This window comes from Callorhinus ursinus, unplaced genomic scaffold (genome assembly GCF_003265705.2).
Source record: "Callorhinus ursinus isolate GAN/ISIS: 27379988/994484 unplaced genomic scaffold, GSC_fseal_2.0 scaffold10, whole genome shotgun sequence".
NCBI classification, from domain to species: domain Eukaryota; kingdom Metazoa; phylum Chordata; class Mammalia; order Carnivora; family Otariidae; genus Callorhinus; species Callorhinus ursinus.
Genome location: NW_027397072.1, coordinates 8333461 through 8359461, shown reverse-complemented (window position 1 = coordinate 8359461; position 26001 = coordinate 8333461). Strand labels below are relative to the sequence as shown.

Genomic DNA, 26001 nt, shown 5'->3' with positions numbered 1-26001 from the left:
AAAGAAAAGAATACAAGTCCGCTCTGATTCCCTTGACCCAGCCCCCAAGGCCTCCGGTCGCCTGGCCAGCACCGCCTGCCCACTCGGGACCGCGACACCTGGGCCCGGACGGCGGCCCAGGGGCTTCCTAACGTTCGGGGTGTGGAGGGGAGAGAGACAGAGCGGCTCCTGGCCCTCACCGTCTCGGGGCCGCCTCGCCAGAGCCCCACTCGGTTCCCTCCCCGCCCCTCCACTTCCCTCTTCCGGAAGCTGGCGCTGTCCGGCGCGGGGGATGCGTCATCAGCCGGCGCCAGCGCCGCACGCCGCCCAGTCGCGCCGGGGACACGCTTAGATTCTGATGCTCGCGTGCGGCGCGGGGAGAGGGGCCCGGGGAGGAAGGCGGGTCGCCGCTGCTCTGCCCTGGCCATGCAGGTGTCCAGCCTCAACGAGGTGAAGATTTACAGTCTCAGCTGCGGCAAGTCGCTGCCCGAGGTGAGGCACTTCGCGGTCCCCCTCCTGATAAGGCATCCGCCCGTCTCCTCGGCCCTGGCCTCTGTGTCAGCCTCGCCCTGGCCGGCCCCTGGCTCGAGGAGGCCCGGAGGCGAGTGACGGTGCCCGGGGGGAGCTGGTCGGTACTGGTAGATGAAGACGCTGCTGTCCCCGCGCCAGAAGCTGGGCCGAGGGTGATCAGGGTCGGTAAGCTTTGCTGGAACTTTTGTCAAGTTCTCTAGAACAGAGGACGCGTCCCTTTGGGCTTCTAGGGATGTTCCCAGCTTCTGCCACACAGAGGAGGAAAGCGTGGACAGATTGGTTACAGACATTTCTCCCCCATTCATCAGCTGTTTGTTGGATGCCTATAGTGTGCCAAGTTCGAGAGATACAGCAGTGAGCAAGAGAATGCATCTGCAGAATTTATGGTGTAGAGGGCAGTGTTTCTGAACCTTGCTGACCTTAACTTAATTTCATCCAGTCTTAGGATCTCAGAGTTGGAAGGGGCTGGGAAAATAGTGATTTCTTTACAGCCTTCTCATATCTAAAATGTGTAACAGAGCCAGTCATGGGAAGGGTGGCTTACCCAAGCTCACCCTTGGTTTGGTGTTTTATTTCTTATAAGTCTTGGTCAAGCCTCTGTCCAAGCACTTCCAGTGAGAGGAAGCTCATTTCCATTTTTAGATTACTGGTTAGATATTGGTTTTAAAACTTGTCATTTTATAGCATCCTGGTGTTGGTTTGACTCTTGCCCTTAGAAATTAGAATAAATGTAGGTCTTCCCTGTGTCTGCCCCTGAGAGATTTGGAGTCAGTGATTAGATTCTTCCTTTTCAGAACTCAGGCTAGATAATTCCTCATCTCCCAGTTATTCTTCACACAGCATGATCTTTCTCATTTTGTTCAATGTACACATTTGTTAAGAAGTAACTGCGTGCCTGCAGCCCTGTTCTGAGTTTGGGATGTATAATGAACACGTCAGATAAGGTTCCCTGTTGGGAAAAAGGATGAGTGAACAAATGAGAAGACAACTTGGGGTAATGATAAGTGCTTTGAGTGATGTGTGACTGGAAGAGTGTGTTGTGGCTAGAGTGGTCAGAGAAAGCGTTTTGGATAAAGCCTTCAGGGAAGGCCTCTCCACAAGAGGTGGTAGGAGCAGAAGCTTGGACAATGGAAAGGAGCCGGTCATGTGAAGATGGGGGAAGAGTTTTCAGTGCTGAGAGAACAGAAAGTGTAAGTGTTTCCAGGTAGGAGTGCACTTGGCATGTTGGAGAAACAGAAGAGGCGCAGGTTTGACTGTGGTATGCCGAGGGGAGAAAGTGGGGGCGGGTAAGGCTGGAGAGGTGGGCCTTGAAGGCTCAGGGTGGAGGTTAGGGTATTATCGTTAGTGCTTCTGGAAGCCATTTTGGGGCTTTAATCTGGGCTGCTGTGTGCAAACAACTGTAGCTGGGGAGAGCGTGGGTGGGGATGAGGTAGATAGACCACCTGAGAGACTTGGGCTTTGCAGTTAACGCTGCCTGCTACACTGAGCAACATTAATTTCAGAATAAAATCTGTCGATGAATATGACTTAAAAGTGCCTGCACTTTTAAGTCATATTCACTCCTTCATTATCAAGTATCAGCTATTTGGTTAGTTAATGATCTAGTTTTGTTCTTTGTAAAAAAAAATAGGTTACTTATTAATATTTCACTTCAAGAAATAAAGTTATTCCATATATTAGTTGTAACCCATCATATTTGAGGCTTATTGCCTTCCGGATGAATTCGTTTTCTTTTGTGTAAAACATAGTAGTTCTAAAATTGATTGTCTAATGTATGTAAATATATACCAGAAAAAATCCAGAGGATATGTTAACAGGATTGGGATTACAGGATATTTTCACTTCCTGTGTTAATATCTTCCTATAAGGTTCTGATTTTTTAATGTGAGCATTTTTGTAAGCTTTAGAAAAACAAATATAATTTGAAATAAAGTCTCTTCATTTTCTCTAAGTGGCTTTCTGACAGGAAGAAGAGAGCACTACAGAAGAAAGATGTCGGTGAGTATTATTTTTTCCCCCCTTTGGCTACATTCATGGTCCATGTTACAGTGCTTTTACACATTTCTTGTTATATTTAAGTGGAGGTTTACAAAAATAGTGCAGTTAATACAGTGGAAAATATACTTTTTTGCCTTTTCCTTCCTAAGAAGCTTCTTGTTGTAGTTGATATGTTCCTGGTGAGTGTGGGGTTTAATTCGACCTACTTAAAAGCTGATAAGTTAGCCTGTTACTATTTCATGCATGATAGCAGAGGACGTGACGTGACTCCTGGGACGGAGGTGAGGACTCCCTTACTCAAGGTGACACAGCAGGTGGTCTGAGTGTCAGCATATTGCTGTCAGGTTTTCTTGCCCTGAGTTCCCCAGGGGCACTCAGCAGGGTCCCCATGGCTGCTGGGCACACAGGGGGGGGCTTGTGTTACAGCTGAGGAACACCGAGCTTAGGAAGTCCACTGCTTTTATAGCAAACAGGAAGCAAGCCTGCTCTTTGTCCAGAGGAGACGTGTTACCTTACCTGTCAAGGTTCTCAGCTCTACAAATAACCCTGAGAAACGGCTCAGGTAAAGGCATGGCCAGGGCGTTGTGGTCTTGCCATACCTAGCAAGATGTATAGGAATGCAAGAGACCTAAGGAGGATGGTCTCTCCTAGCCGTACCATAACTGCTTTGTTCTCCCTTGTATCAAAATCTTTTTACTAAAAGATCATTGCAGAAGATTTTGATTTTTTAATTTATGGTGGCTGGGAAAAATAAAAGATCGGTTCTTCTTCTTTTTTTTTTAAAGGGGGACAGGCAGATCGTGCCTCCCAGGCATCCTGCAAAGTAGGCGGGTCACCTTAGGGGCAGCCTATACCCGCTTAAAAATTCATCTCACATTAACATTGAGGTTTGGGTTGTCACACTGAATTGTTACTTTCCTTACTCATAAATTTAAGGCATCGATCAGTTTTGTTTTGTTTTTTTAACAAATTTTCACTAAATTTTCTCTATCCAACTTGTCATAGTGAAAGATGATTTACCTTTCCATATATGTTGTTTAATTCATCTCTAAAAATCAAAGACTAAGATGTTGAAGGCGTATCTTCTGGGTGTGAGAGCAATGCCCCAAGGCAAGCATCTTGGAAGAGAAGGCTTTTGTATAGATAGTACTGAAGGTAGATGACAAAACTTTGAATCAGAGGAAAACAAGAACTGCTGCCTTAGTAGTGTTCACTGATTCGGATTTCTCTGATTCCCCCCCTGCACTCCGGCATCCTAGTGTGTAGGAAAACAGATCTGAATTACTTAGAGGAAACACCTGTTCATCAGCTCTTTCTCTCAGCCCATCTCAAAACTGTCGTGTGTCTTCCATATCAAGTGGGCCATTCTTACTCTGTTTGAGTCTTATATTTGGGTTTAATTTAATAAACAAGGCAGTAATGTGCCATAGAGTCATAAACGGACCTTGCGGTAGACCCATTGTTATGATGGCAACCGGCAAGAATCCACACATTCATATAGAAGCCAAACAGGTTTTTTGAGAGTCAGTTTTGATCTAGAGAGATTGCTCTAAATCTTTCTCCAGCCTGGGTCCTCTTGGCTCAGAGCTCTGGTGCCAGCAGAGGGAAAAGTCAGCTTGGTAGCAGTTTCTTATACAGACTTAAGATTTTGAAGATTTTAAGCTTTGTTATTATTTAGGAGGAAAAAAAGATAAGATTTTTGTCTTAGCCATGACTGAGTAGTGATAGCAGTGTAATGTTGGTTCTGTTCCCCTTTATCTAGGTCTTGAAACTGGATGTTTGATACACAGTTGTGAACATTTTTCTTTTCAATTAGTGATGATACTTTTTTCTTTTTAAAAAGAAAAATAAAATACTAATGTATAAAAATAAAAAACTAATGTATGAGCTAAGAAAAAAACCTCCCTGTGTGATGGGTGGGGCTGTATGGATGCACTTTCCCAAGGCTTGGAAGCACCGGGACATTGTTGACCTGTTCACAGTGACTGCTCTGTGTGCTTTGTCTTTTTAGGAAATAAAATAAGCACTTGGTAGTTAAATCCGTTTCTTATTTCCTCTCTTCATAGATGTGCGCAGGAGAATTGAACTTATTCAGGATTTTGAAATGCCTACTGTTTGCACCACTATTAAGGTGTCAAAAGATGGACAGTATATCTTAGCAACTGGTAAGCATCTTTTTGGTTAATGATTTCCATACATTTCATAGCAGGAAGCGCTAGGATGGGTAAGGTCACTTTTTTTTATTACCTTAACATTTTACTATAAAAAATTTCAAACCTACATACTGAAAAAATTGTACAGTGAACATCCTTTTGCCCACCACCTAGATTCTCAGTAGTATTTTGCTTGGTCATATCTGTCCATCCATCAGTCCATCCTGTTTTCTGATACATTTCAGAGCAGGTAGCAGGTATCAGTGTACTTTTCCCATAAATGTCTTGGTGTGTATACTGTTATCCAGAGTTCCGTTTTATTTGTGGTTTTGCCTTTAGGTAAATTTACATACAGTGAAATGCACAGATCTTTTGAGAAGTTTTGACAGACGCATACACCTGTGTAGGCCAAACGCCAGTCAAGATCACGACATTCCTTTCACCTAGAAAGGTCTTTCGTGCCCCTCACAGTCAACCATTGCTCTTTGGGTTTGGGTTTTTTGTTTTTTGTGTTTTTTTTTTTTTTGGTACCCGTGACAAGTTTAGCCTGTTTTGGAACTTTATGTAAATGCAGTCATACACTATGGATTCTTTTTATGTGAGACTTATTTTCTTAGGATTTTAAGATTCATACATGTTGTTATGTGTGTCAGTAGTGTTTTATTACCAAGTAGTATTTCCTTATAAGAATATACTCGAGTTTATTTATCCATTCTCCATTTGATAGACACCTGGACTGTTTTCATTTTTTTGCTGTTATTGATAAAACACAATGAACAATCTTTTACAGGCTTGTTTTAAGGACATTGCTGTGTCATAGGGTAGGTGTCTGTTTAGTTTCTAGGAAACTGCCAGACTTTTTCCAGAGTGGTCAGATCATTTTACACTCCTACCAACAATGAATGAGAGTTCCAGGAAGGGTGACTTTTAACATAATTTTCCATATAATGGACTAATATTTTTTATGTTACTAAGATTTTATATTAGAAGTAGTCATCAGTTGCAAAAAGCCATGAAATATAGGGAACTTATAATGTGTTATAATTTAGAAGAGCATAACCCAGTATGTAGTTTGGCTGAGATTTTGGTACATATATCCTGTGTTTTGTCCACATACGTCTTTTTTATTTTGCTGGCTTAACATTATCCATCTGTATCCCTTTTCCAAACAGTTTCTTATTTGACAGAACTTTTATGCATCAACATGCCAGTGTCTTTTGTTTTGTGTTAGTGGTTGTCTCAGTACTAACACTATCCACATTTTTTAGCCACCAGTTCATATGTAAGAACTATATATGCTGTATATAGTTGTTGTTGTTTTTTAAGATTCTGTTTATTTATTTGACACAGAGAGAGACAGCGAGAGAGGGAACACAAGCAGGGGGAGTGGGAGAGGGAGAAGCAGCCTCCCCGCCAAGCAGGGAGCCCGACGCGGGGCTCGATCCCAGGACCCTGGGATCATGATCTGAGCCGAAGGCAGACGCTTAACAACTGAGCCACCCAGGCGCCCCTCCTTTTTCTTTTTTTTTTAAAGATTTTATTTATTTGAGAGAGGTAGCAAGAGATAGAGCATGAGCAGGGGAGAGAGGGAGAAGCAGGCTCACCACTGAGCAGGGGAGTCACACTGGGCTCGATCCCAGTACGCCGGGATTATGACCTGAGCCAAAGGCAGACGCTTACTGACTGAGCCACCCAGGTGCTGCTGTATATACTTTTATATACATAAAAAGTTATATATCTGATATGTAGTAAGCATGTGTGTGTGTATATATATATTATACTATTTTTAAATGAGGTCTTGGGGACTCAAGGACTACCTCATTCCTTTAAAAAAAAAAAATCCATTGGTTTTAAAAACCAGTCTTTTTCGGGGTGCCTGGGTGGCTCAGTCGTTAAGCATCTGCCTTTGGCTCAGGTCATGGTCCCATGGTTCTGGGATCGAGTCCCACATCGGGCTCCCTGCTCAGCAGGGAGTCTCCTTCTCCCTCTCCCTCTGTTGCTCCCCCTGCTTGTGTGTGCTCTCTGTCAAATAAATAAATAAAATCTTAAAAACAAAAATCAGTCTTTTTCTTTTCTTGATTGCAAACATGATACACTTATAAAAAATGCAAACATTACAGCAATGCATAGGATAAAATGTGGAAGACCCTAAAATTGCCCTTCACAGAGATAAACAATCACTGTGCTTATTCTTCCCACTTTTCTATAGAGTGCTTGCATGATCAGTGTTGGGTTCATAGACATGGGGCCGTCGGCACCACTCTGCAGCACTCACCTGCGCTCTCTGGACTCTCTATTTTACTTGGTAGTATGTCTTGGTGGCTTTCCCTGTGAGAACAGGTCTGAGTCATCCTCTTTATGAGCCATATGATGATTTGCCATCATTTACTTAACTATTTCCATGTCAGTGGACATTTTACTTTCAGTTTTTGGCCATTTGTGAACAGTGCTGCAGTGAACACTCTTCATGTCTTTGGTACACTTGTGAGTATGTTTCTCTAGGATAAATTTGTATAAGTTGCAGTACAGATTCAGGGTGTGTAAACATCACATATTTTACAGATATTGCCAGATTGTCCTTCAAAGAAGTTGTAACAGTTTATGCTAATCACCAAGTTATGAGAGTACTTCCTTTTTTAGCACCCTCATCTACACAGGTTATTAACTGTCTTTTAATCTTTGCCATTCTCATGAACAATAACTATTTCATTGTTTTAATCTACTTTGTTAGATTATTTGTGAAGTCTATTTTTTTCTTTTTTGTATTTAATTTTCTGTGACTTGCTTGTTTGTATCCTTTGCTGGTTTTCTTCTTGGCATGTTGGGGAAGGCTGCTTTTAAAATTCTTTTTCTTTCATGTGGTTATAACGAATCCTGTTTACCTATCTGCAGCATATTGACAATGAAAAGAATGTCCTTTCGGTTTTACATCACATTAATTTTTTTTTTTATATAGGAACATATAAACCTCGGGTTCGATGTTATGACACCTATCAGTTATCCTTGAAGTTTGAAAGGTGTTTAGATTCAGAGGGTAAGTAAGAGATGAAATTTGAATTCATGAAAGTAGCTTTTTATATGTGGCTACTTTTCTGCTTTTTAAAAATGGGAATGTGTCATGTGTAAGTTCTCTTTGCTGTGTAACAAATTACCATGAATATGGCAGTTTAAAACATGCATTTATTAGCTGACGGCTCTGTAGTTGAATTCATCCAGGATCTGCTGTTTTCTGTGCTCAGGGCTGACTCGCCTAGCGTTTATTCGGGGGCTCTGGGCAAGGATCAGCTTCGAAGCTTTCTTTCTTTTTTTTTTTTTTTAAAGATTTTATTTATTTGACAGAGAAACACAGCAAGAGAGGGAACACAAGCAAGGGGAGTGGGAGAGGGAGAAGCATGCTTTCCGTGGAACAGGGAGCCTGATGTGGGGCTCGATCCCAGAACCCTGGGATCATGACCTGAGCTGAAGGCAGGCACTTAACGACTGAGCCACCCAGGCGCCCCAGCTTTGAAGCTTTCTGGGTGTTGGCAGAATGCAGTTTGTTGTGCTTGTGGGACCAGGGTTCCTGTTTCCTGCTAGCTGTCAGCCTGGGGCCACTCTCAGCTTCTGGAAGCTGCCTGCACTGCTTGTCACCTGGTCTTCTCCATCTGTAAGCCAGCACCTACTCACTGGGTCTTTCTCCTGCTTCGTATCTCCCACTTCCCCTTCTGCCACCAGCCGGAGAAAACCCTGATTTTAAAGGGCTCACGTGATTATAGATCTCCCTTCCCCATCTAATGTGATGTAGTTACAGGTGTGTCCCACCAGCATTCAGAGGCTCCGCCCAGTCTCTTGGGAAGGGCCGAGAGAGTGGAGGTATTTCTGTCAGGTGCCTGGTGTTTGGGGTTGAGAGAAAAGCAGTAAATGGCTAAGTCTTCTCCAACTGGTTTTACCCTTTCCTTTTTAAAAGCAGGACAAACTCCACATGCTGCTGACAACTGTTTTCACTCTGTGTTTAGCAGATGTATGATGAATGAGTAAAAAGCTACTGTTGTCTTTTTTATTTTTATTTATTTTTTAAAAGATTTTATTTATTTATTTGACAGAGCACAAGTAGGCAGAGCAGCAGGCAGAGGGAGAGGGAGAAGCAGGCTCCCCACTGAGCGAGGAGCCCGATGTGGGGCTCGATCCCAGAAACCTGGGATCATGACCTGAGCCGAAGGCAGCTGCTTAACTGACTGAGCCACCCACTGTTGTCTTTTTTAAATAAATAATTAAAAAAAGAATTTTTGAATGTTCTTTAATGTCTGTTTTATTTTGAGCTTTTCAGAAAAACTGGGAGAGTTTAGAAGTCATTATGTTTTTGTTTTTGTTTTGTTTTTTTTAAAGATTTTATTTGAGAGAAAGAGCATGTGCAGGGGGGAGGGGGAGAGGGAGAAGGAGGAACAGACTCCCCACTGAGCAGGGAGCCTGACATGGGGGCTCCATCCCAGGACCCTGGGATCATGACCAGAGCTGAAGGCAGACGCTTAACCGACTGAGCCACCCAGGTGCCCCAGAAGTCATTATGTTTTGTGAGTGTATCTAACTTCAGTTTTGCAGAAAATCTGGTTGATCTGTGTTGAGAAATTAAAAAGCTTTTAATTTTCCATTTGGTGTTTTGGGGCCAATATAATATGGCAACTTTATTCTTATGAAAAGACAAGAAAGGGGAAAAAACCCAATATTTGTATGTAATTTTTGTGTTGAGTTAGAATCTTTTCATCAAGTATGCATTTTTATGAAGAACGTGGATTGATAATTGTAATTTTTCTTACTATTTCTTGTTTTTCAGTTGTCACCTTTGAAACTTTGTCTGATGACTATTCAAAGGTATGCTTGATAGTGTTGGTTGGTACTGGCTGTCCTTACGAAGTCATGATAAGTATTTTTATGATGTTCCCATTGTTACATTAAAAATGGCTGCATAGTAAAATAAAACCCATCATTTTCTATTGATATATTTTTAGTTTGACACATGTATGATACACAGAGGATCTTTTAAAACAACAGTGGTAGACTTTGGCCAGTCTAATATCAAAATGTTTTCTGTATCACATAAGAAACCTTATCTGTATTGTCAAGAATTGGTAGCAGCCATCTTTTTTAGACCACGTTAGATTGTATATTTGTGATTTTTAATTATTTCATTTAAACTACTGTTATTTGCCATGTTGCTTTCATATGTGAAAAGTAAAATAGCATAATTACATGATTAATTTTCTTAACTCTGCAAATAGATGGTTCTGGAATGGTTCTGAAACAGTTTGAAACACAGCTAAATATATATATATTTTTTCTTTTTTTGGTGCCATTAGTCCATCTTTCAACTCATGTCATTTTCAGTAGTTACAAAATTGTTAGTAAAGTACCTTATTCAGTTTAAAATAAATTTAAAAAATAAAAAATTTTAGTGATTTTTCTGAGCTGACATGGCTTTACATATTGTATCGGTTCTGGAAACTGTGGACTACAGTTTATTCTTTTGCCTGTAGTGGTCATTAATCATGTGTTGGGAGACATGTAATTTTATAATGTATTTTCTCTAGATATTGATAAATTTGCTGCTAAATACTATCTGCAGATTTTTAAGCTACTTTTGAAATACATTAATGTTAAATTGGTACAGGGGGGGTCTCTCAAACTCTGAATGGTAATTGTGAGATGATGATTATTATTTTTCAAGGTTTTATTTATTTGACAGAGAGAGACAGCGAGAGAGGTAACACAAGTAGGGGGAGTGGGAGAGGGAGAAGCAGACTTCCCGCCGAGCAGGGAGCTCTAACGCGTGGCTCCATCCCAGGACCCTGGGATCATGACCTGAGCCGAAGGCAGACGCTTAACGACTGAGCCACCCAGGCGCCCCAGTTGTGAGATTATTAAAATGTGTTCTTAAGTAAAATAGGAAATCACTTGTTGGGGTTGCTGAGCAGAGGTCCACATTGTCAAATGCTGGTGCCAGATAAATAAAGGGCATTTGTTTTAAGTGTCTGTTAGAAGGCAAGAAAAACTATCTTGGGTTCAGGAAAGCATTAAGAAAGCAGGGGAGAGGTTTGATTCTTAGTCATGATAGAGAGTTGTGTGTGCACACGTGCGTGTTTACAGAGAGAAAGAGGCTGGGAGAGATCAGAGTGTTCTTGCTTTGGCAGTTCTAGTGGTGATGAAGTAAACGCTTTTCCTAGAAACCTCAGCCAACTCATGCTCTTGTTTCATTTTCAGATTGTTTTCTTACATAATGATAGATACATCGAATTCCACTCACAATCAGGTTTTTACTACAAAACCAGAATACCAAAGTTCGGGAGAGATTTCTCCTACCACTATCCTTCCTGTGACTTGTACTTTGTTGGCGCAAGGTATTGGGTCTGATCCTTTGTTTTCTCCTTTCCACCCCACAAACGGCTTCTGTTGTTGAAATCAAGGAGAGGAATTAAAAGAGGAGTAAGACGTGATCCCTGCCTTTCAGTTGCTCAAAGGGTATAGGTCCAGAGTAACTGCTCATTGAGGAATTGCATCCTTGACTTTTACTAGCATGGTGCTCTGAACCTAGAGCGACATGGGTACCTCACAAGGTCATATTGGTGGTGAAAGTGGTTTCTTAGCCCTATTGCGTGACATTTGAAAACTTTTCATTTTTAAAAGCTACTTTATGATGATAAAAATAATACATATCCATTTTAGAAAATTAGGAAAATACTAAAAAGTATTAAAAAAAAAACCCGTTGTCATGCCACCCAGAGGAAACCCTTATGGTATTTTGTTGTATTTCCTTCTAGTCTTTTCTTCTGTATAGATCCATGTTGGATCTTGTATTCTCTATGTTATTTGTAAATAATATTCCACCTAATAATTTCATAATATTTCCTTGGTTTAAATCACTTTTATACATGAACAAACTCACAAGGTGATTATTTTTTAGGTTGAAAATACATTTTGGTGTAAGTTTTACAAAGGAAAGTCATGCCCTGGAAGCAAGAGATATATGTATATATTTCTAAAATTTGTATTTAGTTGAAGCGAAGTTCATTGCAGTTTACCAGATTTCTAACTTTATTCATTACTTTGCAGCTCTGAAGTTTATAGATTAAATTTAGAACAAGGCCGGTACTTGAATCCGCTACAGACTGATGCCGCGTGAGTGTTCTGCTGTGGGAATACTGCTGTATTTCTCTTGGCCAGGAGATGGAGTCAGAAGCTCAACTTATCAGATGGCAGGTTGCATTTAAAAGGAGCTTAGGGCAACTTAGTTCAAAGGAGTATCATTTAGTTTTTTCTCAAACGTAAAATTCACTAAAAGGCCTGGTGATTTCTTTAAAATTTTAGTTTTTTTAAATATCCTCGGAAATTTTATAACTCATTAAAAAATGTTTTATTATTTTTTTGCAGTATTCTTTAAATTTTCATTTATTATTTTGTTCTGTGATATTATCTCTCATAGAGAAATTTTGGATTAACTTGGAGTATCACTTTTTAAATTTTACTTTTTGTGTTTTTGCTGGCAGACATTTAAGGGTTTATTTCAAGTTTTCCCCTTTTTTCCTCACATTATAGTCTACATTTTTGTTTTGTTCAGAGAGAAAGCCTTTAGGAATAAATTTGTCATAATAATAATACTGAGTAATAATGACAATAATAATAGTGAAAGCGCTTACTCTGTGCCAGTTGTTACTCGGTATTTTATACATATTGACTCATTTTAAACTTACAGCAATTTTACTATTATCATCTCCATTTCACAGATGGGACAGCTGAGGTGCGGAGAGGGTGAGTCCACAGTCACCCAGCTAGTAAGGGGTGGAAGCTAGGTTACTTCTCATCTAAGTGTAGAAAGAGCTTGTTGGATTTTCCTTATTGCTTTGAAAGGGTTTTTAAAGGTTGGAAGAACATGTAGTGATAAAGACCAGATTAACTCTCAGTAATTTTTTCCAGATATCCTTGGAATGCTCTTATTTTCTTTAAGAAAACTAGAGTAACTTCATGATGTATTGTTGAATAATAAAGAGTTATCTGCTCTTTAGCTGCATACGTTCCTGTTTGTAATAGCTATTATTTATCGAGTGCCTTGTAAGCTCTGGATTCCATGCCGAACATTTTGTCATTTTTTTCGTTTAGTCCTCACAACAACTGAAAGAGGTAAAGTATCCATTTTACATAAAAAGAAGGTGAAGCTTTGATTAGTACATCCAACTCAAGCTCGTCCAGTCTCAGGACTGGCTTAGTTACAGCTTGTGTTCTTTCTGCTGTGGGAGAAGATATATTGAGAAGGAAGAATAAACCTTTATTCTCAAGGTGGTAGGATAGTATTTCAGAAGGAGTTCCTTTCTTGTCTCATCTCCTGGCAGATTGAGTATCATTCTGGGGATTCTTTCATGTCTGGTGCTTTTCATACGTGGATGAGTAAGGAAGCACCTGCCCGTCTTCTTTCTCCACAGGATTGGGTTGACTATTTATTTAGAAAGTTCACCGAGTATCCCTCCCGCCTAAAATAGGTAATAATACTTTCTCCCTTACTGCTTTACTGTTTCAGGGAGAATAATGTGTGTGACATAAACTCAGTACATGGCTTGTTTGCCACAGGAACGGTAGAGGTAAGCATACATTGCCTTTATTTTTTAACTTATTTGTTTTGCATTTGATAATGAGTAGAGTTTTACTTAAAGACAGAGTTGCTTGTTCCTAAGAGCAGAGAGCTAATGCAACAACAAGCCACTGGTTGGCTTTTTGTAGGAACATTGGTTCACACACAGACAGGCCCTTTTGTTGCTGCAGACCGCCCCGTGGTGCGTCTGGTCCGGCACGCTTTGACATGGATCATCTTTGACATTGATCCTTGGGAGCTAGAGGAGCGTCGCCAGCCTCCGGGGAGCAGTGGCAACACGATAGCCAGTTCTGTTCCTAACAGGAGGCACTCTGTCACGCAGTCCCAGCTCTCTGATACTTACCAGCTTTATGACTGAATTACTTTCCCTGAGGCTTAGTTTCCTCATCGGTGACATGGAGATAATGATAGCTTGCCAGCTTTGCGGAGGTGCAGGTGAGAGCCACACGGAGAAAGGCGAAGAGGATCGTGGTCTGTACATCCTGTATGGTAGGATTCAAGAAATACACGTTTCCCTTTTAACCTGCAGTATTTTTGAATCCGTGTTCTTCATACTTGTCAAGAATTATCCTAGACTTCCATTTTTTTAATTATAATAAATACTCATAGTAAAAAAAAAAAAGTCAGAAATTTATTATTGAAAAAGTGTTCTCTTGTGCTTTCCAGTCACCAAATCCTACAGCCTGGAGTTTTAACTCCTTAATGTTTTTTTCTAGGTATATGCAGATACGCATATGTGTTAGTCATATATTTTTTTAAAGTTTTTTAATACAAGTAAAATTATACTTCTTCATTTGCTTTTTTAAATATGATGATATATAATATACATCTTTATACATTGGTACTTATTACTTATAATGCTAAACTGATTTTTTAAAACTCATGGGTAGAATTCCATTGTGTGAATGTACTGTAGTTTATGAAACCAGTCCCAGATGGGTGAAATTTAGGTCTCTACTCAAATTATTTTTATGTTAAGTGGTTAGAATTTGAAGTGAGACAGAGTTGGTTTAATGAAAATATATAAAACTGTTGAATATGTTATAATGCTGTTGTGCTTAAATCGGGCCAATAAAGCATTTTCTTGGTAGGTACTTTTCTTGAGATTACCAAGGGGAAGTTTTAAAAAGTTTCCTTGGAAAAATAGTTTTTTAGGGCGCCTGGGTGGCTCAGTCGGTTAAGCGACTGCCTTCGGCTCAGGTCATGATCCTGGAGTCCCGGGATCGAGTCCCGCATCGGGCTCCCTGCTCGGCAGGGAGTCTGCTTCTCCCTCTGACCCTACCCCCTCTCATGAGCTCTCTCTCTCATTCTTTCTCTCAAATAAATAAATAAAATCTTAAAAAAAAAAAAAAAGAAAAATAGTTTTTTAAGTAGAGCCCTTCCAGAGCAGTTTACCCTTACAGACGTGTGCTCTGTCAGAGCATTTAGGTACCAGGGCAGGCTTTTCTCTCACCAGCTGTTTGAAGACCATCCCTGAGGGGAGACTAGACCCCTTCTTGCCTAAAGGCTGAGGCTCCTAAAATTCCTGGATTACTGGGGGCTTGAAATTTGATAGGCAAAGTCAGACCAGACTTTAAAAATTCACTTTTACAATAATTTTGGTAGTATATATTAGATTTTGATTTTTCTTTGACAATTCTTATAATACTACTTGTTATTGTCAAAATCAAACAGGACTGAACCTTTTGTGCATTTTGTGCTCTTTGAAGTACAAAAAAGTGCAGGCTTTAGCAATAGAAATATTCAAATTTCAGTCACAGAAAATCATTATGGTTTAAAAAAACCATTTTTATTTATTCTGGAATTTATCTGCATACCTATTTTTGTTTTTGAAATAAGACTTTTCTTTTTTATGTCCATAAAGTCTGTTAACTCATTTTGAGAAGACATGAAGACCAGACCATTTGGAATTACTTGCTGCTTGATTTCTAAGATTTCCTTTATTTATTATCTTTGTGACAGACACATTAGTAATAATACTAAATGATTGATGAGATCAAGCCTTCTAAGTATATTTGAGGTCTTACTTTTAAGGCGGTTAATATAGTAAATAATTTTTTAAAAAATCTTTGTATATATATTTTTTATCATTATAAAGTTGAGTAATACAAAAGACTAAAAGTGAGAAGCGAGTCCCCTCTTGCCCTATTCTTGTCCTGTTTCCTTACGTTTCCTGAACACTGGTGATAATTTGTTGTGTGCTCTCAGGGTTTTCTATGTTGGCAGAAACATTTTTTTTTTAATAGACAATGGGATCATACTATTTTTTTTTTTTAAACAAACTGCTTTTTACCTAGCAGATTGTGGGCATATTTCTACTCTATGTATATCTAAGTCATTCTTTTTAATGACTGCAGAGTATTCTTCTTAAATGGATTATGCCAGTCTCTCCCTTGCTCTTTTGCTTGCAGTTATTTTTTTGTTTTTTTTTTCTTTTTTTGCTTTATTTTCCTACAGCTTTTTATTTTTAAAAAATTCTGAAAAGTTGTAAACGTCACTTTCTGGAAAGTTGAAAACAGTTCACTCATCATTTATATACATTTTGCACATTTGCTTTCTTTTTCTATAAAAATGTGTATATGTATATAGAAAATGTTTTTTGCACCATTTGAAAATCAGTTGTGGACGTTATGACATTTTAGCCCTCAATACTTCTGAATGTTTTTCTTAAAAACATTTTCTTAAAAACAAGGACTTTCTTGTATAAAATTATAATCCTGTTATCATCCATAAGAAATTTAACATTGATACAATAATATTATGTATTAAATACTTAAAGTTGGTACCGTAATATTTAAATATTCTCAGGATTCTCAGGTCTACCAGAATGTCTTTCATATCTTCCTGCTCTACCCCACCACCCAAACCAAGGTCCAGTCAAGGATCAGACACTGCATTTTGGACTTCTTTTCTTTTCTTTTTTTTTTTTTTTTTAAAGATTTTATTTATTTATTTGAGAGAGAGAGCATGAGAGAGAGCATGCGAGGGAAGAGGGTCAGAGGGAGAAGCAGACTCCCTGCTGAGCAGGGAGCCCGATGTGGGACTCGATCCCGGGACTCCAGGATCACGACCTGAGCCGAAGGCAGTTGCTTAACCACCTGAGCCACCCAGGCGCCCTGGACTTCTTTTCTTAACCAGTTTTTTCCTTTTAAAAACAAATTCAGCTCATAGTAAGATATTTGACAGTACTAAAAAGGGCATAAGGTAAAAAATTAAATTCTTATCCCCCATGAGATAATCAGTGTTACTAAGGTCTTTTTCGGTATTTGTCTAAAAATTTTCTAGCAGCAGCTGTTCTATAAAATCACTGTGTTCTGTTGGTTTAGGGCCGCGTGGAGTGCTGGGACCCGAGAACTCGCGGTAGAGTCGGCTTGCTGGACTGTGCGTTAAGTAGCGTCACAGTGGACTCAGAGTAAGTGAGAATAACAGCCCGTTTAAATATCCATCTGCTTATGATTTAAACACATGTACCGATACTGGATTCAAATCAATTGCTGAAGGATGAAACCCCTCAGACTTCTATCTGAGGTTGTAGTTTTGTCACTTATGTAAAAATCCTTTTCTGGGAAAGGTCACTAGGTGGGAAAGCCAGACAGAATGCCTTTCTGAGGTGCTACATAGAATGTCTTTTTGTTAGTTGCTGTGGAATGTTATTAAAACAGATACACTGTCGGAATTCATAGTTCCGGTTCTGTAGGATCTAGTGCTAGAACCAGAAGTCCACCACTCCAGGTAACAAGCCAAAAGGTGTACTTTGAATTCTAAGGTGGAGGGAGGCGAGTGTTTTCTGATACCTTCTTGTTCTCGTTTGCCACTTCCTACATTTACAACAATCAGAAAAGTAATACACACTCAGGGGATGAAAACCTCTACATGCCTGGATTAGGTGAGTATAGGCCCCCTGTCCTTTCTCCACTCACTAGAGTGGTTAGTGTTGCACCGTTTGGTACATAGGTTTTCAGACATTTTTCTGTGCTCATATTAATATATATGCAGTCTTATACTTTCTTGGTCAGATTCTTGACGTGGGATTATTTTCTGTAATCAGTTCAGAAACATCCTTTCTCTGAGCCTTTGATATTTGTAGTAATGTGACTTTACTAGCATTTACTCATTTCAGTTGGCCAAACATTTACCCATAGTTGTATCATGTTGGAGGTGGAGTGTTTGATGGGCGGGCTACAGAGAGGATGTGAACCCTCTAAATTATTGCTGAGTTTTGTGTGATTTGCATTTTCCTGGGGGAGATAAGAATTTATATAGTTCCTTCTTTTGAAAAATCAGCTTATGTAAAGCACCCTTGACTTAGAGAAAAGTTAAGAATTGCTGAATTGGAAGGACTTTTTTTAATGTATACATTTTTCCCTATGTGATAAGTAAAGAATAAGTTAATTTTTTTTCATCTTTTAATTATGACATTTAATGGGAGCATAGGGGGTGCAGGGATGGACATTGAGGAGGGCACGTGATGTGACGAGCACTGGGTGTTATATACAACTGATGAATTATTGAATTCTACCTCTGAAATTAATAATACCCTATATATTAATTAATTTAATGTAAATAAAATTTAAAAAATTAAAAAATAAAAGAAGTGTAGGAAATTCTTTTCTATTATTGAGTTTTACGAAAGTAATACCAATGAACAACTTCATTAATCATGGTATGGAGTAAACAATTTTAAAGGGGAAAAGTTGCTCATTCTACATTCATTTTGTTTTGTTCTTAGAATTAGACATTTTTATTGTGAATTATAATCCACAGACAGAAAATCTCAAAGCATTAATGTACAGATTACTGAATTATTGTGAAGCTCTGCATTTGTCAATAGAAGAAACCAGGAGAAAATGCTTCTCAACATTTTATTACGTTGGTATGAAAGGAACCGAATCAGAGAAATCTTATTTTTCAAAAGTAGGAAATCAGTTGTAAGTGGAAGCTCTTTTCCCGCTCCCTAGGAAGCAGAAAAGTTAATTTTCTCTTACGTATAAATGTTAACTTGTTTTTGAATTAAAGTAGAGACACTGGGGTTCTGCTACAAGCTCTGTCCTTAACAGTTTTTTCTTAAAAGTCATTTGAGAAAACAGGCCAGCGGGAGTTCTTTGTATTATGTCTTAACGCTTATTTTTACTGTAAATTTAATGACTGTAATAGAAGTAACACTATAGAAAATTTAAGGAAGGGATGTGAAAAGATAATCTTTACTGTGGCCTTTAGAAATATGGGAGTATTCTGGTTTTTTTTTTTCTTTACACAGAATATTGATTCACAAACACTTTTTTTCTTTTTTAGTTTTATTGATTTATTTGACAGAGAGAGAGAGAGAGAGAGAGAGAGAGAGCGCACAAGCAGGGGGAGGGGCAGAGGAAGAGGGAGAAGCAGGCTTCCCGCGGAGCAGGGAGCCCCATGCAGGGCTCCATCCCAGGACCCTAGGATCATGACCTGAGCCAAAGGCAGACACTGAACTGACTGAGCCACCCAGGTGCCCCTATTTTGTTTATTTTAAAAAATAATTTTATTTTGTAAAGCTGATTTATACTGAGTATAAAAAGATACTAAGCAGTTTCAAAAATACAAGAAAGTAAAAATGGCCTCGGCACACACACAGGCAGGTGTAATTCAAGTAACCAGACCACTCTTGGTTCGTGAAGGGTGTTTATAGATTTTCACTGTTGTGCATCCACTTGTAGTTAGTTCTATGACTATTTCCTGAAGGAACATACTGAGAACCTGGATTTCTGGGTGAAATAGCTTTTGTACCCATTGCTAAAATGGCTGGCAGAAAAGGTAATATCAGTTTGAGGATCTCCCTGCCTGTACAGAGTGCCTGTTCTCCCACTCTCCGTTGCCCAAGGTGTCCATCCCTTTCTGATAATACTGCAAAGTCAGAAATAGCCCGAGAATACTGATTAAATACAGCTTGGTAAAAATCATAGTTAACAGATAGTGCTTTCTGTTTGCCAGCTAGTGTCCTTAGTTCTTTACATTTACTAACTTCATACTCATGGCAGCCTTTGATGCAGATACTCTTATTTATTTTACAGGTGAGGAAAATATTGATCAGTGGCATACGTAGGCTTTTAAGAATTATGTTGCAAAAGTACATTTATTTCTAGGGGAAGATGTTGCAAATATACTGTTAAATGGAAAAGCGGTGAACATGCTGTAGAGTCGTGGGGAAAAAAATCTGGATGTGTACTAAAATGGTACAGGTAGTTTTGCTTGCTGTTTCTGTTTCAGGTGATTTTATTTGTTGATTTTTAGATGCTTAGCTTCATTATTTTCTGTGCAAGCACTGTAAGCTGTCACCTCTGTTATTTGGCAGAGTGGAGTTCTGGAAGGTGGAACCAATATAATAAAGAGAAAGAAGTCTATGTAATTATCGGATGGGGGGACAGGCTGTCCTTACTTGCAGACGGTAACGACTGCCTGCCTGAGAAACTCGGAATCCAGTGGAAGATCATAAGAACTAATATGAGAGTTAAATAAGTTGGTGATGAAATAAATGTGCAAAATCAGTGGCTTTGAAGTTTAGCAGCAAAATCCAGTTAGACACAATGGAAAACAGTTCTTACAGCAACAAAAATTGTGAAATACTGTGGGATAAACTTAGTACCTACCTGAAGGAAATGACTGTTAAGGATCAAAAAGTTTGAGTAAGTAAAGAGAACTAACATCCCACTGCGCTGACACATGCTCCTAGAGTGCATTTTGAGGAGTAAATGACTAAAAGGATGGGCATGAGAGGCCTCCAGGTTCCAAATTGGTGCATCCGTGTGGTTACGGCTTGAGGCGTTAGGGGGCCTGAGAACCTTGAGGGTGCCGACAGGTCACGGCCTAGATGGTGGGGCCTGGTCCCGAGGACCCGGAGACAGGAGGGACTGAAGTCAGGACTGTTGTCCTCTTCTGACTTGTCTGGTACCCTTTCCACCAGGGAGCATTGCTTGTGGTGCCGATCCTCTTCTTGGTTGCTGAGTGAGAAGCATGTTCCAGATCTGTGGCCATAACCATTCGTCACACTGTCTCTGTACTTTCCCAGGTTCTAGTCCCCATCTGGGGATTAGTCTTCTATTTTAGCTTGACATAGGCAGCTTTAAAAATGGAAATGGGCATAACCTGCTCGAATGTAAACTCATTTGCTCTTAGGCAAAAGGGGATATTTTTGTAAATACCTTATCTTGGCTTAATCAAAATGAAAGATGATGTCATACTGATCCTTTTCAATTAGTTTTAGAGTTTTATAAACTTTTTTTTTGTAGATACTTTGAGAGTATTTCTTACAGTTTTGAAGAAGATAATCTACAAATTTTTAAAAGCAGATTACATTTACATATAAAGCTTTTTATTTTAAGAAAGTTTAGATACAATTACCTTTCATTTTTTATTTTTTTTAAAGATTTTATTAGAGAGAGAGCACATGTGCACAAGCAGGGGTAACAGCAGAGGGAGAGGGAGAAGCAGACTCCCCACTGAGTAGGGAGCCTGCTGTGGGACTTGATCCCAGGACTCTGGGGTCATGACGTGAGCCAAAGGCAGATGCTTAACCAAATCAGCCACCCAGGTGCCCCTACAATTGCCTTTGAAACATAAGGCTAGATGTATGATTTTCCCCAATGCAATTGAAGATTAATAATGAATTTGTTACTTGGAAGGTTTGGCCATATGTACATGGAACATGAATATTTTGCCTTTCAGGATAAACAGTTTACCAACAATCTCTGCTTTGAAATTTAATGGTGCCTTGACCATGGCAGTTGGAACATCCACAGGGCAGGTGAGTATCTCAGGAGCATGTATATATCATGGGAAACATCCACATATCTGTTCACGGTGGGAACAGAAAATGGAGCATTGTTGTTTTGGCCAGAGTGGAGGGGTACTCTGGAATGCTGTATTCTTTTAGTACCTTGAGAAATTCTGATTCTGGCCATCTGGGTTAGTCTGAGAGGTTCTTGAGCTGGGGGTATTATGCCTCAGGCATTCTCTTGACTGTGGTTTAGAACAACATTTTCCAGAGTATGTGGAACAGAATTCTGTGGTCAGGTAAGTTTGTAATTCTGCCAGATTTCTACTCTTGGAGGATCACAGTGCTTTTAGATATATATGGAAGGCTCTGAGAATTCCTCTAGACAAGAAATGTATTTAAAAAGTATTTCCAAAATTTATTTGTCCTTGGAACCTTTTTTTTTTTTTACTGAGCACCATTGACCACATGCGCAGTAACATACCTTAGCAATGCTAGTCTGACAAGGATGGATTGAGTAGCTACAGAGGGTTACTTTCATCTCTTTCTTCCCTTCTTTCCTTCAAGGCAGAATCCACACACTTGTAAGTTTGTTCTCCTCTAGAACAGGTCTGAGAGCCTACTTCCAGTGGAGTTTCTACTTCTGTCATCGTGGTCTGCAGAGGATCTGTTACCAGGGACTGAGATCTAGCTTCTCCAGCCACTTGCCTCTAGTGACAAGGCTCAGAAGAAACCCCCACTGCCCCCCACCCAACAGTCATGACCTTGCCACCACTATCTGCTCAGATCTGCCAGATTATCTTCATTACACCTTTTATTCTTACTTCTGTCAGTTGCTGTGACAGTGCCTGGTACATAGTAGATCCTCAGTATATATATTTGTCTTAGTTCACAAATGACACCAACTCTTACAGATTTTTCTTTTGGTTCCTTTCTTAGTGTAGCTCAGTCATTCTCAATCTTAGTGTGCCTAAAAATTAGTCTCCCGTTAAGTTCATAAAACCATGTACTCTAAGGGTAATTTAAGAGATTTTTCTAGAGTGTTTTGCTGTCAGACTTTAGAATCTTTGTGCCCTGAGTAAGGTGTTCCTTATGCTCATAAAAAGGCAGTAAAACAAATGGCAGCCATTATTCTAAGTTTTCAAAGTTGCTTTTTAAGATAAAATAATTTGTTTAAACAAATAATTTGTTTTCTTTCTTTTAGGTTTTATTATATGACCTTCGATCAGATAAACCATTGCTGGTTAAGGATCACCAGTATGGGCTGCCCATTAAGTCAGTTCATTTCCAGGATTCACTAGATTTGATTTTGTCTGCAGACTCGCGCATCATCAAAATGTGGAATAAGAACTCAGTACGTACTTTTTTGTTGCAATTACTTATTAGTGTATTTTCCTAATGTTTCTTTTCTTTCTGTTGCCTTTTTTTGAGTTATGTGGGCTTTTGAGAAAGAGCGGCTAAGTACCTGAGAGCTTAGTTGGAAGTCAGTTACTTCAGCAAAGATAATATTCGTATGTAGATAAATATTCAAGACTGCTTTCTTCCTGTGGAGAAGGTAGCCTGGTTTGTTAGAACTGGCATGCCTTTTTACATGTTCAGTTAGGTAGAGAGTAAACCACGTTTTAAAAACATTGCTCCATGAGAACCTCCTAGATCCTGAGGCTCTCTCAGTCTTGGGAAAGTTTTTATGAGCTACTAATTATCTTTCTATGTCAATGTTATTATGTATCTCAATTTCATACCTTTTAAAACCCATCTCAAATGATTGGCTTCTAGGTATGACCCCTTTCAATAATATCTTAGTATTTTTCTTTTTTAAGATTTTTTTTAAAGATTTTTATTTATTTATTTGTCAGAGAAAGAGAGCACAAGCAGGGGGAGCAGCAGACTCCCCGCCGAGCAGGGAGCCCAATGTGGGACTTGATCCCAAGACCCTGGGATCATGACCTGAGCTGAAGGCAGACGCTTAACAACTGAGCCATCCAGGCATCCCTTTTAGTGTTTTTCTTAAAAACATTATTTTCTTTGACGTGGGACACTTGGGTGGCTCAGTCAGTTAAATGTGTGACTCTTGATTTCAGCTCAGGTCATGATCTCAAGGATCATGAGATTGAGCCCGGCGTCGGGCTCCATGCTCATCAGGGCATCTGCTTCTCTCTCTCTCTCTCTCTCTCTCTCTCTCTCTCTCTCTCTCTTTCTCTCTCCCTCTGCCCCTCCCTCCCCTGCTCGTGTGCTCTCTCTTTCTTGCTCTCAAAAAAAAGAATATTCAATGTTCTTTCTCCTCAATTCCAAGTGTCATTTAAGAAGTAACAAAAGCCTACATTTCTGGTTTTCATCTACCCTACGCTATTCATTTTTTGTTTTAAAACTCTAAGGTATTTTGAGAGAGTAAAGATCATTTTGTCAACAAAATGGGAAAAACTCAGTATAGCAAGTGCTTTTTTTTTTTTTTTTAAGACTTTATTTATGGAGAGAGACAGAGAGAGTGCAAGTGGGGTGAGGGGCAGAGGGAGAGGGAGAGAGAGGCTCAGGCAGACTCCTGCCGAGCATGGAGCCCGACACGGGGCTCGATCTCACAACCCTGAGATCATGACCTGAGCTGAAATCAAGAGTCACGCTTTAACTGAGTGAGCCACCCAGGTGCCCCCCAATACAATAAATGCTTATAAGAGTTCTTTGTATTTAATTAATTACAAACGTCAGTGTCTTAGTTAAAAAGTGTTACTTCCTTTTTTTTTTTTAATTCATTTTGGAGGTGAGGTGGGGGGAAGGTCCAGCGGCCTCAGCGGTAGTTGCCAGAGAGCAAGCGTCAGTCTTTCCCGGGGCCGCATGTGCTCGGGACGGAGGTGCTGCCGCAGCCCCGTCACACTGGGCTATGTCCCAGAGTCCCTGGCTGCTTAGACCATAACTTGCGTTTTTAATTTTCTTTTGGTTAACTCCCAGAGTATTGGCCTTTCATTGTTGTGTCTTGAATTAGAATTTGGCTGCAGCTTTTCACTGAGCGTGCAGTAAGCACCTTCCCCAGGCCCTGACTCTACCCCACTGCTTCGCCACGCGCGCCTCTGACAGTGCGTTAATAAATGCAGGCGCTGACTGGCTTTGTCAGCATCCGTTCTTGAAATTACGTTGCTGTAGTTGCTGCAGTGTGTTTTATTTTGGCGTTGTTGCTATGACTAAATATGCCCTCGACCAACACCCAGTTTGCTTGGTTTTGCTTGACTTGCTCTCCGTATTTACCTTTCTCAGCACCCTTTCCCTCCTGTCTTCTTATCTTCTGCCTGTTTCTTTTACTATCCTTCTCTTAACTTTTTTTAAAATATAGCACCTCTCCCCCCTACCTCCACATTGAATATAAAAGTGTTAGCCTTTCCTGTGTAACTAGCAAGTTGTGTGTTTACAGGATTTTATTTTCAGAGTTATTTTCTACCTATGCTGTTACTCGACCGTCCTCAGAGCTTTGTGATCTAGATGTGGCAGATCTCCTCCTCATCTGACCCTGTTAACCATCTCCCGTTCTTTGCTTTCTTTGAGTACAAGTTTAATAGGGCTGTGTCTTCCAGATTAGTAGAAGTTTTCTAAGTTGACATACAACTGTATCTTAAGCTTTACCCATTGCTGCTCTGTGAACATTATCTATGAAACTATGTATTTCCTTGGATAAGTCACCTTTCCCCCCACAGGCCCGTTTCTCCATCTCTGAAGTGAAAGCATTTGATAAATTGATAAAAAGAATTCTGTATCGTTTTTGAAACTTAAATTCTGTGCTTTCAGCTAGGTGATGTTATTTCTTTACATAGCAGTATATGGTTATATGGTTACGTCAGATCTCTGGTTTATTTTCTTTACTCAACATTGCTAAAAGTTGTCTTCCTTTAACTATTTTAATAATTCCTTTTTGCTTTTTCTTTTAGGGAAAAATATTTACTTCCTTGGAGCCAGAACATGACATTAATGATGTCTGCCTCTATCCCAACTCAGGTATGCAGTAGGTAGCAGTAGGCCATTCAGTGGGATAAATCTAGGCTGTGCTTTGTGGGGTTTTAAACTCATTTCATTTCTTAAGACAAGGTTTGGCTTGCTCAGGACAATTCTTGGATATTATATTTACTGGAAGAATCAAGTGCAGGAAGTGGTATGGGTGATTCAGAAAATGGCACTCTCAGTGACTCAGGCCTTAGCCAGCCTAGCTATTAGTAGAAACCAACAATACATAGGCAGGTGGCAGGTGAGATGCTATTTTAGTGTGCCCTTCACTCTTTTATGTGATTAGTAATAGTGTGTGGAAATTGAGGTCAAGGATTTGGAGAAGGCTGGGATTGCCTGATGAGCCACAAGGCTCATGAAGCCGTGGGTTCTGGAGTTTTCTATGTTGTATGCTATTCAGCTTGCATCATTTATTTCGGGACTTACGATACCTTCAAGACAAATCTGTGAAGAATTTTGGGGTACAAAAGTACAGAACAGTCCCCGCTCTCAAGCATTGTTATATTCTGAGGACAGATGTGCACAGATAATTTTGATAGAGGGATACAAGGCAAAGCAGGAAAAATTCTGTTATGTACAAACAGCACTGTGACAGCATGTTAGAGTGAGGGGTTTCAGCCAGTGCCACTGGGGAGATTGCAGAGGAGATGTTTGTTTGCGTGTGTTTGGAGTGATGAGTGAGATTTGGTAGGTGGGGTGGGGAGATGGGATGACCCACATGAGGGAGCAGCGTAGGAGGGGTGAGAGGGTAGGGTACAATAGGTACCATAGGGTACCGTTCATGGGGCTTGTTTGGGGAAAGGGTGGAGCCTTATGTGCTCTGGTAAGCCCTGGTGGTTCTCGCACGAACAAAGGCGGCGGAGGTCCGGGAATCACGTGCTGATGGGTTTGGGCTCAGTCTGTAGTCGGGAGCTGTTGAGACTGCTTTCAGAAGACAGTTCTGTCCATCATGTGAAGAGTAGATTGGTGTTGAACTGAAATGAGTAGGAAGGGATACT

General features: G+C 39.9%; 1 protein-coding gene and 1 non-coding gene across 2 annotated transcripts in view; one reads left to right on the top strand and one right to left on the bottom strand.

Moving 5' to 3' along the window:
• Positions 1-296: 296 nt before the first annotated feature.
• NOL10 (nucleolar protein 10) overlaps positions 297-26001 on the top strand; it is an 84282-nt gene continuing 58577 nt past the window's right edge. The window contains exons 1-12 of the mRNA XM_025867731.2: positions 297-471; positions 2463-2508; positions 4575-4673; positions 7618-7695; positions 9472-9509; positions 10896-11032; positions 11745-11810; positions 13204-13264; positions 16602-16687; positions 20971-21049; positions 22224-22373; positions 24931-24997. Coding sequence (XP_025723516.2) covers positions 406-471; positions 2463-2508; positions 4575-4673; positions 7618-7695; positions 9472-9509; positions 10896-11032; positions 11745-11810; positions 13204-13264; positions 16602-16687; positions 20971-21049; positions 22224-22373; positions 24931-24997 — 973 coding nt within the window. The 5' untranslated portion in view covers positions 297-405. The remainder of the gene's footprint in view (positions 472-2462; positions 2509-4574; positions 4674-7617; positions 7696-9471; positions 9510-10895; positions 11033-11744; positions 11811-13203; positions 13265-16601; positions 16688-20970; positions 21050-22223; positions 22374-24930; positions 24998-26001) is intronic.
• LOC112821347 (U12 minor spliceosomal RNA) lies at positions 3299-3448 on the bottom strand. The gene has a single exon (XR_003207410.1). It is a non-coding gene; the product is annotated as a U12 minor spliceosomal RNA (small nuclear RNA).